Consider the following 19,671-nt stretch of genomic DNA (forward strand, 5'->3'; position numbering starts at 1 on the left):
GAGCATACTGCCAAACCTAAAAGTCATCCATGTTCTTAAATCCTATTAAATCCTTGCTTTTTTGAACTGACAGCAAAGCCATCTCTTCTTGGATTAACTGGTAATACCCACTTCCTTCAGTCAAAGCCGGAGGAAATTAATTTGTTGCCTGAGCTTATTAATAGGGCAACATGCCTGAGCAGCGATAGAAATTCATGTATTTTAACTGAACAGTAAAGCACTCTAATGCAGAGTGATAGTCATTTGTATAAGAGCAAAGCAGCCAACCTGCTTTGTTATTATACAAAACCCACAAGAGCGCTGCCCGACACTGTCGGACTGTGAGGCATTTAGGTACATAAAAGGAAGAAAACAAATACATGTCACTGCCCAAAAAGATCCAGGCCTGCTTCAACAGCTTGCCTTGCGTCTTGAATAAACTGTTGATATATCCCTCCAAGGCTTTTCTGCTATAAAAATTCCAACTAGCATTTTTTTTTTAAACAAACACATTCTAGACAAGTTGTAAAGCCAGCCTTCAGAGAAAGAAATCAGTGTGTGACTGAGTGAATCATTATTAAATGGCCAACCTCACACATTGTGGATGTACAGACCTATACCGGAGCAAATCTGAGAATTCAATGTTTATTCACCAGTCCAAACACTGGACACATTTTTCACACTGATCAAGGTTTTTTTAGAATAAACATAGGGGAAGAAGGAATCGGTGCCAAAAAGATTTATTTACCTAACCCCCCCCCCCTCCAGAAAAAAGAAGAGAAAAAAAAGAAGAAAAAATACCCTGTACCATAAAAATGAACCATCCAATGATAAATCAAATCGAACAAAAAAGTTTACATGAACCTAGTAAATACCACTGACAAATAAGAAAAACAGAATTAACTGATTACATAAATATTGCAATGGCCACCGTCTCTCAATCTTTTTTAAAGAAAATAGTTATACTATATAGTATAGTTAACATATGTGTAATGTTTTAGTAGTAATGGTTAGTTGGCTATTGACAAAACATGATGACCAAGTCATTTTTACAAAACTTGCAACAAAAAACAAACAAAAAAAGTCTCCCCAAAAGCAAGTATGTCATACAAATTTGAGCATAATGAAATTGAGTGTGCACACATTTACATGCACTTCATTGTATTTAATAGGTACTGTCTAAATGCAGTAAAAGGATTCAAGCTTCTTCAGCGATTGTTGCCATTTGCTACCATCCGTCTCTGATGCGTCTTCAAATACTGTTATTATTGAACTTGAGGTAAAATAACGGTTTGACAACCATCCAATTAAAACTTGCAAAACCACGGAAAACATCACACCCTGCTAATGGCGAAGGATTAGCCCTCTAGCCCATAAATTCACTTGCTGTCTGAATTCCGAGTCTCCGCTCTGTGTTCGCATTGCAATGTTTATCTACGATCAAAATATTTTGTAAATCAGGATGTTTTAAAGATTGCTTGCTATGGTACATACTTCAGTATGTAAGTACTGTAAGAGTGCAAATGTCACTTGAGCGGCTCATGAGGTCCCCCTTGGAAAAGAGATTTCGATCTCAAATGTGGTATTTCTGGTGAACTAAAGGTTAAATAAACATGTAGCTCAACACCAGAAATGCACTTCTAATAGGACTTCTAAAATCCCTCTTTCCCGAAACACGGGTGGGTGATTTCAGGGATATGCATTTAGGTTACATTTTAAACTTGGCCTTTATCTTCTTGGAATTATTAAAAACAATCCAGTAAATGAAATTATCCATCTACCGTTTATGGCTATACCTCAAAGTATGTCTTTTTGGAAAACAATTTACCATTAAAACTGATAGCATTGCTAGTGGGGGTGCGCAAATTAATAATGGTTCCATTTATACAGGTTTCTTTCTCTTTAAAGTGGGAGCCTATCAACTACCAATTGGAGCTGGAATAAGAGCTATATTGGCCAATAACAATCCCTTTAAGTCACCACTGCAACAAGAGCACCAAGCATACAGCTCAATGCCACCCTCTGCTGAAATCTTGGAGAAGTGACAATGACATTTTAGGAAATAATACAAATAAATTAGAAGTGATCCAAGTTTTGCTCATAGCCCCTTCAAGCAGCTTGAACAGAGCTAGAACACAAAAGACTTTTGAGTCTTAGGCCAGGAATTGGACGTCCAGACACAAGACTACTGTATCTGCTGGGTTCCTTCCCATCACAATTTGATTGCAAAAAGTATTATCATGTCAAGACATCTCCACCAATTAATTATTGGAGAAAACTAACCGGCCAATTGTAAAGTTACTCAGTACAGGCTCGACCAAACAAAGTTACTGGCAGACATCCTTTGACCCACCAGTGACTCCTCCAACTGGTCCAATGGCTCAGCGGAGCAGCAACAGCCGAATTAAAACGCCCCACATTATGTAAAATAAACTCTGGGAAAAGGTTTTTTTTTTTTTTGTAGGCCTGGGCGATATCACCTGCACAGTAGTTTTTTAGCGCAATAACAACTATCTCTGGCAGGTTGTGGTAGGTTTCATTCCAAACTTCATTGACCACATGTAAACAGCATGGCCCTGTTGCCATCATATATCAACATTGATGAGTGACGTTTTTTCCCCCCAGAAGCATATCGCCAAGCTCAGGTTTTTAGCTCAACCCGGCCCAAGCCAGCGTGCCAGCCAGGGGCCACTAGGCAGCCTCATATTCCAGCCACAGGAGTACTGGGGTACGGGCAACTGGTGTGCTTCCCTGCCCGCACACAGGCTGAACTGTAGAGGCAGGGGGGAGGACACCTGTACATAACAGTATAGAAAGGATCTCAGTCAGTGGGAAGCTGGTCAGTGGCTTTGGACAGGCCGCACCCAAACCTATAGACACTCAAACCCACCACCCCCCTCACCTCTCCTCACAGCAGCACATGGGTTCCTCTCCATCCCAGTGAAACACCATCCCCAGACCCAGGGACTATGGCCGCTGCACTGAAGTAGATAAATCATGAGAACCTGAGGGATGGCACCCGCACATCTTCATTCCCCCCCAGTCACTCCTAAGCTTCCTAATATGGTCCTTTGCTGTCGTTTGTAAAGATAAAACCACACAATTACCATAACGACCAGTCATTTCCTCTCTCACCCCAATCTTAAATACTTTTAACATCTTTATATGCTCTACAAATATATAAATATACAAAACATTTACCATTTTCCCACTAGGAACAAGCATTGGCATGCTGATTGATCTCCACTATCACTGTCTCCTACAGACACAACCGCCACCTCGAACAACAGCAGGTGTCTTGGAAACTAATGAAAAGCAAGGTTCTAATATAGACTCGTATAGTTTGGCTCCTGACTGTTGCATAAGGTCTTCTTTGTAAATGTCCTAAATTCTCAGATGAGAGTAACTGGACGTGGCCACAGAAATCTGCTGTACAGAGTAAACAGTGCATGTACAACCAGAGCAAAGAAAATATCCTCGTTACAGAACTCGTGACTGGGTAAGGTCGCTTGATCGGAACAGAAAACGGCACGTAAACCAGCACATGAAGCACTACCTGAATTACATATAGATATGCTAAGCGTCGGAAACAAAGGCCCTTGGGAACTGTTGTTTGGAACTCTAACAGTCATAGTACAAAGAGACCAGGAAGGTGGTGAAAGTGGGGCTGCTCCATCTTTCCCCGCCCCGCTCCAGGATGGGGTGTGATTAGTTTCCCTTTTCAGAGGTCCGCAGCGGATTCTGTGAAGTTTCCATGGACTGGGTGGGGAGGAGCGGGGGTTGGGTGGTTGGTTTTGGTGACCAGTGTGGATGAACCCATCACGAAGGGGGTGCGTTCTGGTTCTGATATATAGAAGCCTTGTCCTTCAACAGGTCCAAACACAAATGACAACTCCAGCTTCCTGGTGGAGGAGAACGAGACAACGGCATTTAGAAATGTCACAGCCCAAAACATCCAGGTGCAAGACTGCCGGACCAGTTTAAACAACTATTATCCAACACTGCCATAAAATGTAAAAGGCAGAAGCTTCTCGGTGAAACTTATATAGACAAGCACTGAATACTCCCAAGGCTCACTCTGTCATTTCAATTAGCAGCACTAAACAGGGTTATAGATAGCACCAACATGATCCAAATCAGTGGTCTCCAACCCTGGTCCTAGAGGCTACTGGGTCTTGCTTTCACCTTAAAATCAGCACCCAGGTCACCAGTGCAGAGTAACAATGAAAACCAGCAGACCCAGGAGCTCCAAAGGATTGGAGACCACTGCTCCAAAGAATCTCACCTTCAGGGGGCTCGGCCATAGGGGGATTGAGGCAGTACATGTGGTATCCTCGATCACAGTCATCGCAAAACAGCAGCTGGTCCTGCAGACACAGGACATACGGACCAACTCACTACTGTAACACATGCTGTATGAGTATCAAGCTGAAAGAGGAGTTAGATCAGCACTTTTCAATCAACTTCCTGGAAAACAGTTTGAGTTTCAAAAAAGGACTAAAATATTCAAATGTAACCAATTTTAAGTGCATTCAGGTTGTCCTACAAGCGTGTCCAGTAGATGTAAAAAAAAATAGAAATAGATCTGTAATCTATTAGTTAAAATTAGTCATCTCAGTTGTATGTGCTGGTTAGGCAAGACATGATGCTCATGCATAAAACACAGTAATGTATTGTCAGTCACATTCACTTACCTAGTCGTTTTAGGTAAGTGAACTCGATAAGACTTACCGAGTTCTGAATGTTCCTAATGAATGGGTGGCGCTGTACTTGCGCAATAAGTGCTTGTGAGCAGTGAGTGAGAGAGTACCCGAGTGCACTGAATTAGTGGCTTTCTGCTCCCGGCCACATTCAATATCCGCACGTGGCCGGGGTTTCCCATTACATTCAGTTGAATTTATAGCACCCCAAAAACTTTCTCCAAAAAAAACTGCATGAATGACGGAAGTATCGAGGAAAACGAAACGCAATTCAGGATAGACACACGCTCCATATTGTATTGACCAAAAAGCGGTCAGCGTGACATTCTCATTCCCCCCCCAAGTTTGATCGTGAAGGATTAAGTGTGACCGTGAACGATTAAGTGTGACCGTGAATGATTAAGGGCGACCGTAAGGGACCGGACCGGACCCTCACTCACGTCGTTCTCTGAAGTCCCGCAGATGTTGCAGCACTTGCACTCGATGCACTGCCAGCGGTACGTCTTCACCGCCGCCATCATCACCGGGGTGAACTGCAGGCAGGACGGGTGCCCTGAGGGTCAGAGGGGGAAGGGGTACGGGACCGGTCAAGACACCTCACCCCAAAACAAACAGGGCTCTCTTCTGCTGAACTGGCATCTGCTGTTACGGACTAGCACAGGGATAGAAGCACCGACATACTCCTTTCAGTCCCAGTAGACACCGTGAACTCCCAAGAGTGCCATATGACAGTATCAACCTTACACCTTTTCAACCAATCAAAATGACTGTGATACTACCGTCGTAAGCCCCGATGAAAACCCTACTAAACTTTCTCAATTTTCTCAACCAAAGCCAAAACCCCTTGGGAATTTGGTGGAGTCACTGCATATAGGGCTTGGGACTGAAAGGGTCAGGTGATCCGGGCGGAGTCGCGGCACGCTGGCCTACCTGAGCGGCCGCAGTCGGAGCAGGACACCAGCTCCTCCGACTGACCCGTCTTGTGGTTGACTTTGGAGTCGCCCAGGCAGAAGTCGCAGTAGTTGTTAGGCAGTGCCAGGCCATCTGGTCCTTTTTTGGGTGCTGAGCGAGAGAGATGAATTTCCCTCAGACACGGTAACAATGCTTATGAACAACTCTCTTACATTTAAGGGAAGCTTAAGGGAAACCTTAAGGGAAAATTACACTTAAGGTGTTTTATGCAACAGGGCACAGTTTCACAAATGTTGCCAATTTACTTTTCCACAAAATGAGTCCCCCGAAAATGAATCTAAGTGGTATATTCTGTGCCACCCCAAAACCACTACTCAACCTCCTTCCAAACCCATATGAAGGATAAGAAACAGACAGTATACTCAACACTCAATTTGGACAGTGTTTTACTTAAAAAGTATTTCTCAGCATGACAAAATGGGTTATAACAGAATGTAAATTTGTGGCTGGCCCGAGATTCCCTTGTATGTGCATGTTCAAATGGAGAGGACAGGAGTCGTATCAGAGCTAACGCGGGCTGCCCGAGCATGTCAGACACCACAGACGACGGGCACGCTACTCACTCTTGGGCTCGTCCGGCTGCGGGGGGGTTGGGGCGTGCATTTCGGCCTCCTCCTTGTCCTCGCCCTCCTCCTCCGCCAGGTGAGAGTGGGCGTAGTGGTAGCTCAATCCCGGGCGGTTCTTATAGCGCTTCCCGCAAACTGACAAAGATTCAAACGGCCGACGTCAAACAAGGCGTGCGCACGCTCCAGAAGAGACGCGCAGCACGAGCACGGCTCCACCACGCACACGCGTGGGCAAGTTTACACAAACCGACTCAACTCAAAGAACATGTGAAAGAGACAACCTGTAACCCTCAATGACACTGGCTGGCAAGGGCCAGCAAATGTTTGACATCATTACATTACATTACATTACATTATTGGCATTTTGGCAGACGCTCTTATCCAGAGCGACGTACAGTTGATTGGACTAAGCAGGAGACAATCCTCCCCTGGAGCAATGCAGGGTTAAGGGCCTTGCTCAAGGGCTGTGCGGATCTTATTGTGGCTACACCGGGATTAGAACCACCAACCTTGCGGGTCCCAGTCATGTACCTTAACCACTACGCTACAGACCGCCCTACATCGCAATTCTTTCACTGGGGATTTTAAAGTCCTGGAGGGCTGCACTGTATGCAGGATTGTATGGGTTTCTTTCAATCAGCTGCCGATTTAAACCTTGGAAGCAACATTAATGGAGCATACATATGAAATTATATACATTACAGACCATTATATGATGGGTAATATAGGCTACATCCTCCGGCAGTACAATGCAAGCGACCCCAACAGGACTCATTCAGCACCTTTCCACAGAGCAGGGCTGTGTAGCCCTAAACCAGCTCAGCCGACAGAAACACCTGAACACCGTTAATCTTAGCGTTCTGACCTTACGGACTAGCGTAGCCACAGGAGTCAGCAGGCTAGCCCCTGTAAATGTGCAGCTCAGCTGATAGGGTAAACTGGCTCAGCGGAGCTGCATGCATTAGGGGGGGTCTAGTCTGCCCTCTACTGGCTGGCGGGGGATGGTGCAGCAAAAAACCAGGCTTACAGTTATGACCAGGCATTCCAAATTTGGGAGTAACCAAAAATAATGAAAATGGACAAAAACTTAAAAACAACAAGGGCTGCAAAAAGGCCACTGGTGAGATGAGAAGAAAATAAGAGCAAGCCATGCTCACCCTCCCCCTCACCCATATATTGTCTTGGAACCTGGAGGACACATACGAGCAGTTTACCCCCAAGGACTCAACAACGAGTACCCGGGGCCAGAGCGCTGGTTAAAGAACATCGTGCAGCAGCCAGTTAGTAACTAACCCAACCACCCCTCCAAACCAACCCACACAGGCACACAGGAAGCCTAGGTCTCATGATGGCTCTAAACAAAAGCATAGGCTCTATTTCACTCTGGGGTCGAAGGGCATGAGGGCACACAAGGCAACATGGGGGTTTGAGGAAGGAATGGAAAGATGCACACAAACTACACACAATACAAAGGGGGGCAAACAGCGACAGGGACAGGGAGGGAAATGCCAGACTGCTCACATATCCAGCCAAGACAGGGCAGATGAAGCTGGCTTTGCCATGGATGGAAACATGGCCTGAGGGGACACCCTGAATCTGATCTCTAATGTAATAAGGGCTTGGCTCTGCTAATCTCTTCTAGTATGTGCTTGGCAATCTAAATCTATCTTGGATTAACAGTCAGTGGTACAAAAACAATTGTAATCATTATATTTAAACCACATCTTTTTTCTTTAATCATACCCGATGCGGTAGTAAACAACCAAACACATGAGGCTATGTGAAATACTTCCGGAAAAAAGAAAACATTACAGATATCCATCTTCTGCTAAAAAGACAGAGGTTATAAGACAGCCAAAGGCATGGGGTATCAACGCCCAGTAGATGGCAGTGATGTTCACATGGCCTCATGACAGTTGTGTACTAAAGTAGAGAGTAAAATTAAAATATTAAATAAATAAAAACCCTGGCACCGGTTATTCATATTACATTTAACACAATAAAACCTGATTTGATATACTGCTGGGGACATCTTACTGAAAACTAAAGGGGATCTTCCTGCTTTCAGAAACTGCTCTACGTGTTATTGCCCACATACACACAGACAAGAAACGCACAAGCAATGAACAGACAAGAGGCAGAATTAAAGGAATGAGAGAGAAATATACCTCGTTCAGAAGGTTTTGAAATATGCTTTTGTTTGAAAGTGTCTGAAAGAGAGAAAGAGTAAAAGAGAGAGAGCAGAGACAGAGAGACTCAGAGAATTGCGCTGACAGACTCAAGAGAATTTGAAAGTCAAAAAGAACCCCATAAAATATTCTCCAACAAAAAGAAAAGATTCTTGGGGGGGGGGGACCTACACAAGAGCACTGACCATCCCAGGGATCTGAAAAACTGCAATCTGAAACACAACCAACCTGAAACAACCTAAAAGTGAACACTGAATATTTGTAAAGCTGCAGTTCGTAACTTTTTTTTAGAATGACATCAGGGAATGGTCAGACAGCAGTCATAGAAAAAGCTGCTGTAAGCAAAATCCAGCACCATAACCTCCGTGCACTTACACTAATTCTGTGTTTGAATTCCTGGTTTTTGAAAACAAAGTTTTCAAAAACAAAGTTTTTTGTCTTGAGAACAAAAGTGGTTTTATTCTATTATCGATATGCTCTGCAACAATGAAGATCTTCTGCGGTTTCACCAGGAACAACAGAATCAAAGTGTTGGACATTTTTAGTTAGCGTTAGCTATGCCGGTCTGTAATCCTACTTGCTGAGGTGTTGTAGTCATGACTACGCCGGGGGTGGGAGTTACCAACTGCAGCTTTAATATAGATGATCTATTTCCGTTTATACATAAGAAAATTCTGTACTAGCTTGACCATTCCAGAGTCTCAATTTGACCTGTGCCGGAATGCTTCTGGAGAGTTCCAAATCATCTCTGCGTCTAACCAGCTGAAACCGACAGATGAGAACACAGCAAGTACATGTCTGGACATACCTTTTCCTGTTTTCTAATCAGCGTACAGGGTCACAGGAACCTGTCTGTCTTGTCTTTCAAACCGACGGATCCACAACCAATCAAAATACAGATACCATACACGTCTTAAGTACATACGGAGGCTCCATTAAAGTGCTAACTGTGATTCTTAGACTATGCCCATAGACAGGTAGAGCGACAGCTCCGAACACAACCATTCAGGCTGAAAGACAAACAGACAGACAGACAGACAAGCAGCCAGGAATACAGTTACCCGAAACGGAGGGAGAGGCTGTCCGGCAATGCCCCTGGGCCCTAACACCCAGCCTCTCCCACCCCCCCCAAATGTGAGTTCCAGTGCTTGATGGGGTGCACTCACTGTCGCAGGCGTACGGCTTGTCCCGGTCCTCCAGCGCAGCGGCAGCAGCGTCCATCTTCTTCCTGGAACTGCTCACCCCCCGGCCCTGAACAGCACAGAGTACAGAGCACATCGCCGTCGGCGTCACCACCAGGCCTGGGTTAAATACGCTACCGTTAAATACTTTTCTACGCTTTATGGAGACTGTCGGGCGTATTGGAATTAGCTCAAGAGGTAAGAACGGTCAACTGGCAGTTGTGCGTCGAACTGTCCCTGAGTAAGACCAAACCCCCAATTGATCCCAATGAGCTGGTCAGTGCCTTGCATGGCAGCCTATTGCAGTAGTAGTAGTAGTTATTTATTTTGGTCCGTATTAACAATTCTTACAGAATGAATACACATAGAAATTATTAATAACAATATTGACCAAAAAGGTGAAGCTTTAGCTTATTATACCTACCCTTTTTACATAACATATACTAATAGTCAACCCTTTCACTACTAGGTTTAGGCTATACAAAAACAAAACATAATATAAACAAAAACAGAAGTTCAAAACGTTTCAAACAGAATAATAATCATACCTCCGTTTTATATTTGTTTAGCAACTCATTTTTAAATATTTTTGCATAGTGTACTACCCATTTTGAAGTTAACCCCTTTCACAGATATACATATATTCTACCCTATGTTTTTTTAAACATACCTAGTCCCCTAAATTCATACCGGCTCTCTCTAATTTCAAACAGCCTCTGAATACAGTTAGGAAGCATATTATTTTGTGATTTGCACATTATCTGTGCAGTTTTAAGAGCAACTTAATTAAGAGTTAATAAATAATTTGTTGGTTGGTTCATAGTAATCAGCTCGATTTACAATTCTTACAGCTCTCTTCTGTAGCATGAAAACTGGATTAGTGTTGGTCTTGTATGCGTTTCCCCTTACGTCCACACAGTAGGTAATGTATGGAACTATTAGAGAACAATACAATATACACTATATTGCCAAACGTATTCACTCAGCTATCCAAATCATTGAATTCAGGTGTTCCAATCACTTCAGTGGCCACAGGTGTATAAAATCAAGCACCTAGGCATGCAGACTACTTCTACAAACATTTGTGAAAGAATGGGTCGCTCTCAGGAGCTCAGTGAATTCCAGCGAGGTACCGTGATAGGATGCCACCTGTGCAATAAGTACAGTCGTGAAATTTCCTCACAACTAAATATTCCACAATCAACTGTTAGTGGTACTATAACAAAGTGGAAGCGATTGGGAACGACAGCAATTCAGCCACAAAGTGGTAGGCCACGTAAAATCACAGAGCGGGGTCAGCGGATGCTGAGGCGCATAGTGTGCAGAGGTTGCCAGCTTTCTGCAGAGTCAATAGCTACAGACCTCCAAACTTCATGTGATCTTCAGATTAGCTCAAGAACAGTGCGTAGAGAGCTTCATGGAATGGGTTTCCATGGCCGAACAGCTGCATCCAAGCCTTACATCACCAAGCGCAATGCAAAGCGTCGGATGCAGTGGTGTAAAGCACGCCGCCACTGGACTCTAGAGCAGTGGAGACGTGTTCTCTGGAGTGACGAATCACGCTTCTCCGTCTGGCAATCTGATGGACGAGTCTGGGTTTGGCGGTTGCCAGGAGAAAGGTACTTGTCTGACTGCATTGTGCGTAAAGTTTGGTGGAGGGGGGATTATGGAGTGGGGTTGTTTTCCGGGAGTTGGGCTTGGCCCCACGTTCATATGCGTGTGAAGGCAGACGAGCGAATACTTTTGGCAATATAGTATAGTATATAGTGAGTTCTGATTCAAGATATCCTTAGGTTTTAATAATATTACAATGGATTTAGACATTTTAGTTTTTACATGACTTGTGTGGTTTCCAACTTAGTTTATGATCAATTATCATGCCCAAAAAATAATTTTCATACCTACACTCCTTCTATTTCAACATCATTGATCATGATTTTTACTTGATTATTGATTTAACGATTACCAAATATTATAAACATTGTTTTATTTAAATTCAATGATAATTTGTCATTTGATTTAATAGTTCAAGTCTTCACAGTTCCCATTTTGTCTGTGCAAAAGAATCCTCATTCCCTACACAGCCACAAACAATCCACACCAAGCTCTGCTCCGCACCTTTCTCACCGAGTCCCTTCAAATACTCCACATAATCCGAACCAAAGACGATAAAGTCTACAGCCATCAACGTCCCCATACGGAAATAATCAATGGTATCAGCACAAGCAGGAAAGAGTTTATAGTTCCTTATCTCTATTGATCTTTGAGTTCTCTTATCATAACTATTTTGGCTTCTTCGGGGGTTCCGTTTAGCTGTATGAGCAACTTTGGAGTTTCTTGTTCATGTTACTTGTATCTTGTTTTGTTTCCTTAGGATGCGTGCATGTCTGGTAATGTTGCCATTCTTTTTGGTAAGATGCTCATTTAAGTACACCCCTGTCCCCTTCAGCTTCTTCTGCCTCAGTAGCTTGGTTTTGTGTTTTCGATTCACAAACCAAACTATTATGGCTGGCTTTGTTTTGCTATCTTTTCGGGGAAGGGTATGGCAAGCCGCAACATTATTACTTTGAATGTGCATGTTCTTATTTTCAAAGAACATCCGACTAGCTGTTGACTTGGGTAGTTCCTCTATTGGGACATCCTCTCTGTCTTTACCTGCTGCTGTAGTCTTGGCATAAGATTGGTGTGTGTCCAGCCCACTTGTGATTAAATCCACCATTTTTGTGTATTGTTTCAGGTCATCAAATTTCTTACCCTTCTCTTTAACAAGGTTCTTCATTTGTTTGCTTAGCTCAGCTCATCCGACATGACGTTCAGAGATTTTCTGATCTCCTCCAAGTCTTCCTCAACTGCATTACTTCCTTTGCTCCATGGCATTTTTGCTTCATTTTCGTCCTTGTTTTATTTAGTTTCATTTTGTTTTTATCATAAAAATAACAGCAGCTAGCTGTTAATGACAGAGACTGTCGATGGTGGAATGCAACAGAGACTGAGCAGTTAAAGCAGAGGGGCCAACAGGGGGGCACTAGTCTCTCGGTTCCCTGATGTCCGGGCTAAATGCAGATGCGAATCCTTGCAGCCGAATGCAGAACATTAATCTTTTGCCATATTCATATTCAGGCAAGAAACTTGCAAATTCACTTTCACGTTTAAGTCAACTTGTAATATTTAATGTCTTCGGTCATTGTTCTGCCATTTCAGGGAGCGTCATTGGAGTCTCTTGTGGTGTTACAAGCTCATACAAAACTGATGACTTTATGGTACACGTGAACAAGACGCTGGCACAAGCATCGTGAAACAGCGAAGACACAAATCGGTTGTAGTAAAGTCGAAAGAATCAGCTGTGCGTGTGTGTGCGCCTATCCCCTCTGAAATTTCACTGGTCTCTTTAGTCCACACCTGGTTTGGAGAGGACCTGAATGCTGGACTGCAGGCAGATACTCACCTTTCCTTTTCCTTTCCCACGTCTCTTAGGGGTGTCTTCCTCATAGTCTTCATCATCCAGGTCATCTAGAAAGTCGTCAGGCTCGAGGATTCTCTGTAGAAACAGGAAATGTACACGTTGAGGAGGACCAAGACCCTTGGCAAAGACGGCATCGACACCTCTCATTTGTAGCAAAATAGCTATAAATGATTCCATAAGTTCTGATTCCATAAGCTCTTTTTGAAATAAAGCCCAAATAAAGTACAATTCAGGGCAATAAGGCTTAGTAAGGAAGGAGTAACACTAAAAAGCTTACCATTTACCATTAGCCCACCCCCAGCGGCCTCCACACAGACATAAAGGCCTACAGAAGACCCAGTGCCTCTGCAGGGCACCTCCTCTCTCAATACTAGTGCTGGGCTGGGCTTTTCTACAGAGTATTCTTTCCTATTCAGACCAACAGGATTGGACGCCACTACGAAAAAATAAATTATCTGCGACACACGACAGCGAGGAGTCAGAAATATGGGTCGCAAGCAAAACCTGACAAAAACAAAGATGATTGGAGATAGCAATGCCTTTGAAGAACACAAGCCAGATTAACATCATGTACAGGAAGAAAGCCACGTACCAGCTGGCTGGGAATTATTACTATGAGGCGTAGGAGCAAACTACTGCTACAAAGCTGATCATTCTGCTTTTTTAATTTGTGTTTAATGGGAAGGCAGACTGCTATGTGCCATCAATAACAAGGGATGTTCAGAGGTTATTATCAACTCAAAGAAAACCTCAGAGCACTGCAGGCTTGTACTGCACCTTTCAATTATGTATGGCCATTAGTGTGGCCATTATAGCACCATCTTTTCACTGCAAAAGTTAAATAGCTGTGTTTACCTAATCAAGCAGGCGAGGGGCTATACAAGCAGAAGTCACAAAGAGCTCCAGTGAAAATAAAGCCAGAAATACAGCAGCCCTATAAACGTCACAGCGGTTATGGATCAGAAGGGTCGGCCATTCTGCTCGTCACAAATACAGAGCAGTCCATAAGTATTTGGACAGTGACACATTTTTTTCTTTGGCTCTGTACTCCAGCAAACAAAGAGCTGAAATAAAACATGCCCCCCCAATGTATAAAAACAACTGTAATTCCTACAGGGCTCACCCAATATGGATATACAACCCCTGAAATGAAAGCTGAAAGCATGCATGTTAACTACATAGTGATTGCTTTATTTTAACTGTTAACTGTGTGCTGGAGTAGAAAGCAAAAATGTAAAAAAATGTGTCACTGTCCAAATACTTACGAGATAAGTAGCAATAGCTGAAATGAGGACCATGTCAGCTTTCAGGAAAGACCAAACTTTCAATAATCCTTTCCCAATATCCAGGAAGTAGATATTATCCACAAACACATAATTGAAGCCATACCAGGTTTCACCTACACCCCATGGACCGGTAACCGAGGTAACAACATCAGTTGGGGAAACATAACAAGCAGCTACGCCCGGACAGTTAGAAATGTACAGGAAGAGCTGGGGCTGGTGAGGGGCGGAGAGCGCAGCAGCAAAGGGGTCAGTCTCTCGCGCTGCTTTTACCAGAAGGTTCCCCCGAGCCACGAAAGGCCGCGCGCAGCAAGGCTGTACCTTCCTGACGCGGGCGGCGGGGTTGAGGCCTCCCCCGGTGAACTCGGCCAGGCCAGGGTCGTCCTCTGGCCCCCGCAGCTCCGGAGCGGCCCGCTTCTCCAGCGGCTCCGCCTTCAGCAGGGCCTCCAGGCTACTGCCGTCACTGGAGGCCAGGGAGTCCTTCTTCAGCCCCAGGTCCAGCTCTGAACAAGAAATGTCGGAAATTTCACACGACCCTCAACTTCGGATATGTCAAAGTTACATCATTAATCATATTTACTAGAAAGAGTTTGGTATTCAGTGGGCTTGGAGTTTGGCACTCTGGGTTTTGTATATATAACACATCCAACTATTCAAACTTCTGGGGCGACATGGCTCAGGCAGTAAGAGCAGTCGTCTGGCAGTCGGAGGGTTGCCGGTTCGATCACCCGCCCGGGCTGTGTCGAAGTGTCACTGAGCAAGACACCTAACCCCCAAATGCTCCTGACGAGCTGGTCGGGGCCTTGCATGGCAGCCAATCGCCGTCAGTGTGTGAGTGTGTGTATGAATGGGTGAATGGAGAAGCATCAATTGTACTGCTTTGGATAAAGGCGCTATATAAATGCCTGCCATTTACCATTCATACATTTTTACATACCTGTGACACCACTATAATCTAGAATGAAAGAGCCTGATTGCCATTACCAGTATAGCCACAATGGACTACAGTCAGCCTACACAGGAGGGGGGAGAATAACAAGGTCCGTAGGAATTCGGTCGGCACCACTATTTTAAAGGGCCGCAATTCCTACACGGACCACTCTGTATGGATTCAACTGCCCACAAACTAAAGTCCGCCCTTTAATTTTACATCCAACATGAGAGTGAAACGCGTGGGAATGATGGCCCTTTAAAATGCTGTCCTCACAGTAGATGCATAGATTAAAAAGGGTGGGCCGGATTTGGGCAGTACCTGATTTAAGGGGAGGAAAAGCGAGGCGGGGGTCCTCTGGCGGGTGCGCTCGCCGCTTTTTCCTCCACCGGCGAGAGGGGTAAGTGTAGAGCTGCCCAGGAGCCATCCCTACAGAGACACAATGTACTGCCCTTAGCTCCTTTCATATACCTGTGGGGCGACACGGCTCAGGCAGTAAGAGCAGTCGTCTGGCAGTCGGAGGGTTGCCGGTTCGATCCGCCGCCCGGGCTGTGTCGAAGTGTCCCTGAGCAAGGCACCTAACCCCCAAATGCTCCTGGTGAGTTGGTCGGCGCCTTGCATGGCAGCCAATCGCCGTCGGTGTGTGAGTGTGTGTATGAATGGGTGAATGAGAAGCATCAATTGTACAGCGCTTTGGATAAAGGCGCTATATAAATGCCAACCATTTACCTGTAATGCTAGATACTACCACATGCCATTTCAAATCACTTTTAATTTGATAAACCTCATTTTGGTAAACTAGACCTAAGGGTACAAAAAAACCTAAAGGCTGCATACTTTATACTTTAATACTTCACTTTGGTTACCCACTGTAGAGGTGAATGTATAGTTAGAATGAAAATGTGAACTGGCTGTACCGTATGTGAACAAAGCGGTCATTCTGTTCAAGGCCAAATTACACAGCTGAAAATTGAATTATGAATTAACCTTTCAAAAATGTCACTACATGTTCCTTTGAAGGCCCATACTTGAAATGTATAACCAAGTAAGCACTCAGCAGAACATATTTTAAAGCATGCATGCATCCCACCTGGTCCCCTGTGTCTCTTCTCCATCCAAATATAGCAGTTGCTCTGGGCCACGCCCGTCTGAGAGTCCAGGAAGGGCATGCGGACACTCCTCTCAGCACACAGGCGAGCGTTATAATTGTGGCACTGCTCCATGGCATCCCTGTAGTACTGCTCCCCCAGCCTTCACACACACACACACACACACACACACACACACACACACACACACACAAACATGAACACAAGCACACACACACACACACACACACACACACACATATGAACACAAGCACACACAAATGTAAACAAGCACACACAAGCACGCAGGTAAGGAACAAGGAGTATAAGATTAATCGATTAAGTGAGTCTCCTACAAAACAATTAGGTACTGAGCACAATCCCTTGACACTTCCGGGCCTAGCTATGCAAAACAATGGCTGAAGATCTACATTTCTCCCAGTCAATGCAGGGATAAACTAAACTACACCGAATCAGCAATACAACCACAGTCGAAACCTTAATCGGCGCCCATTAGTCAACATTCAACACAGAATTCCCACCCTGCTCCAGTTTCAAATGAATGATGGCATCAGGCAGAGTGAGACTAACATTAAGTTGAAGTTCATGAAACATTTAGTTCCATCAAAATCAAAATTAAAGTTACACAAAGGCAGCAAACTTTTGCTTCCAAAAACCAAGGGGAAATCTTTTTTTCTTTTCTTTTTTTTAATGCTTTAAATATTATATTCAAAAACTTTAAATATAGTTTCATGAAAAATGTAATGTTTACCCATGATCTCATTGATTCATATTTTGTTCAATCCATTTGTACAAAATAACCCATAGGATATATTTGTATGGCCTCTTCCACAGATCGATTGATAAACCAACAGAAGGAGATGACACATGCGATGAGCCAATATAACCATGGAGTTCTGTGCTAACTCCAAGAGATTGCACCACAGCACCTCTTGGATTTTTCCTTTTTCTGTGTGTTGGTAGACAATTATGAGATATACAATTCCTAGAAAATTGAGCTTGATTGAGTTTTCAGGATTTGTCTAACCCATTATTAACTACCAACACAGAAAAAGAAAAAAAATCCAAGTGGTGCAATATCCTGGAGTTGGCATGGAATGGTCCCAAGCCAACAGGAGAGGAGCCTACAATCTAATCCAATAACCAAAATGCAATGTGCCAGGGGTGATGCTGGATGGAGAGACTCCATTAGCCCAACATTACAATACACTACAGTTATTTAACTGATGCTTTTATCCAAAGCGACTCAGTTGATTTGGCTAAACAGGGGCCTATCGCCCATTGAGCAATGCAATGTGGAGTTAAGGATTCAAGGGTCAACATGATCTTATTGTGGTTATACTGGGGTTTGAACCACCAACCTTCTGGATCCCAGGCAAGCAATTTAGCCACTAGGCTATAAGATGCTAACAGTATGAAACTCGGTCATGTTTACCCGCATATTTCCTTTATCGTATGGCACACTTTTATTACACTGATAATGACAATAAAAACATCTGGTATTGTATATTTACTAACGTTAAATATTTTTGCTAAATCTACATGAAAGGCGTTAGCTAGCACGAACATAATGTATTAACAATAAAATGCGGAACCCACTCATCTGAGAGGACGCGTGCGCCATGTTACTGTACGTAATGGCCTTGTTGAAAGGCTAATGACAGCAAGACATACGATAATGATTTTGAATTATAACGCGTATGGGTCATGAAAATATTCTACTTAAAAGTATAGTAGTATAGACACAACATTCAACAAGTTAATGACATGCCCATAAAGTTGGTATCGTTATACGAGGGGGGATTTTTATTGTGTAGCAAGTTAGCTAGCGTCAGCTAGCTTGGTAAAGTTAGCTCGGCTTTGCATAAAACAAGCTTGGAAGACGGGGAGAGTTGCGCAATGGAAGATATTGCCTATAAATTGCTTTTGTAACCAAGTTCTGCTGCATTGACATCATCGTAATTAATCTTGTTTACCAGTAGCTAAGACTGTACCGTTAGCATTTAAAAATGATGTGAGTTAACTTATAGATACAGCAGCTGATGTTGCTAGCTAACGTTAACTAAGAGGAAATGCGTATTTTGGTAGCCGAAGTTGGAAGATATCTAGCTGACGTTAATGTTCATGGTCTAAGTTAACGCTGGGAAAACTGCTGATAACTAGAACAGGATAAATAGTCATCCTGTGGGTTAAATGGCATACAAGTCGACGCAACTTCAAGTTCATATGAGTAAGACATCTATGTCAGCTTGTAATCAAGTAACTTCTGCTAATTAGCCGAGGTTAGCATTAATCTAGCAATCTAGCTGGCTGTCAACTGTTACGGTTTCAAAGTATGGGGTGGAGACGCTTTTCTAGCTAGGTACAGAAACGCGACGGTGAGTATCGTGAGGACACCACGACACACGGCCAACCAAAACAGTAGCAAAAAAACCCCCCAACTTAGCACTCATATGGACCTGGTACTAACGTTAGCTAGCTAAACAACCGAAAGCTCACATGTAGGTAGGCTACGCTAGCGCTAAGTAGGCTAGTTCAATCTCACTAACTCAGCCGAGTTCTTGTATCATAACCCGCAGTTCCCCGTGGAAAACCAGACACACGTACGAAGGGCCGAAGTGGACAACAGATTAAAAAGTACAAGAAAGCCACTTTTAGTTGTGTCTACCCATTTAAATGTGACATTCTAAAACACACCATTTAAAATTATCCGTGTAAAAAAAGTTTAATCGGTAGCATGCTAACTATTGCTAAATAGCCAGCCAGTTGAACAATGAATTCAGAACCCAGAGCTAAATGGGATTTCTTAGCCTCAGCTTCTCAAAGTCCTTTGATATCTCCTGACCAACTAAACTTCTTAGCTTAGTCGGTGTCTTAAATGCTAATCTATCGACACCATTAATTATAAACGACGAGATCATATCAAAATTGGAAAAGAAACACTCACAGTTTGACAACATTCTCTACAACAGCCGCCATCTTGGATCGCCTACGCTTTCACGGTTTGATGAGCTGACTTGACATACTGCGATTGGGCTTGAAGCAATTCGCTCTCAAGCGCTGCGTGAAAAGTACGTCAGGATCATGCAGTACATATTCAGTGATCTCAAAAATATGTAGACATCAGCCAACATAGTGAAGTCTCCATCCAAATAGGTAGGATGAGCAATCATTTTGTCATTGTAAAACACAAAATATTGTTGCAAGGGTACACGGCTACATTACCACAATCTGCTTAGCCTTTTATAACATACTGATAAAATATTTCCATACTGGTTGATTGAAAATACACTATTAT

The 19,671-nt window shown here is 43.6% G+C and overlaps 1 protein-coding gene across 2 annotated transcripts; it reads right to left on the reverse strand.

Moving 5' to 3' along the window:
- Positions 1–742: 742 nt before the first annotated feature.
- LOC133132835 (zinc finger protein ubi-d4-like) lies at positions 743–19,424 on the reverse strand. Of its 2 annotated transcripts, XM_061248591.1 has the most exons (12): positions 19,321–19,424; positions 16,355–16,515; positions 15,586–15,693; positions 14,655–14,836; positions 13,033–13,125; positions 9,573–9,657; positions 8,386–8,427; positions 6,215–6,352; positions 5,610–5,741; positions 5,120–5,232; positions 4,265–4,346; positions 743–3,881 (listed from the first exon to the last, which is right to left on the reverse strand). In XM_061248591.1, exons 1-12 carry the CDS (start codon positions 19,350–19,352, stop codon positions 3,799–3,801), a joined length of 1,251 nt encoding a protein of 416 aa, XP_061104575.1. In that variant the 5' UTR covers positions 19,353–19,424; the 3' UTR covers positions 743–3,798. The 2 variants fall into 2 exon arrangements, with proteins under 2 accessions (XP_061104575.1, XP_061104577.1); XM_061248593.1 differs by lacking the exon at positions 8,386–8,427.
- Positions 19,425–19,671: the final 247 nt, after the last annotated feature.

Source organism: Conger conger, chromosome 7 (assembly GCF_963514075.1).
Source record: "Conger conger chromosome 7, fConCon1.1, whole genome shotgun sequence".
NCBI lineage: Eukaryota > Metazoa > Chordata > Actinopteri > Anguilliformes > Congridae > Conger > Conger conger.

Coding starts and splice junctions, on each gene's coding strand:
- LOC133132835 (XM_061248591.1), bottom strand. CDS start 19,352: ATGGCGGCTGTTGTAGAGAATGTTGTCAAACT. Junction 15,694..16,354: donor GAAGAGACACAGGGGACCAG/GTGGGATGCATG, acceptor GTGTCTCTGTAG/GGATGGCTCCTGGGCAGCTC. Junction 14,837..15,585: donor TTTTCCTCCCCTTAAATCAG/GTACTGCCCAAA, acceptor TTTCTTGTTCAG/AGCTGGACCTGGGGCTGAAG.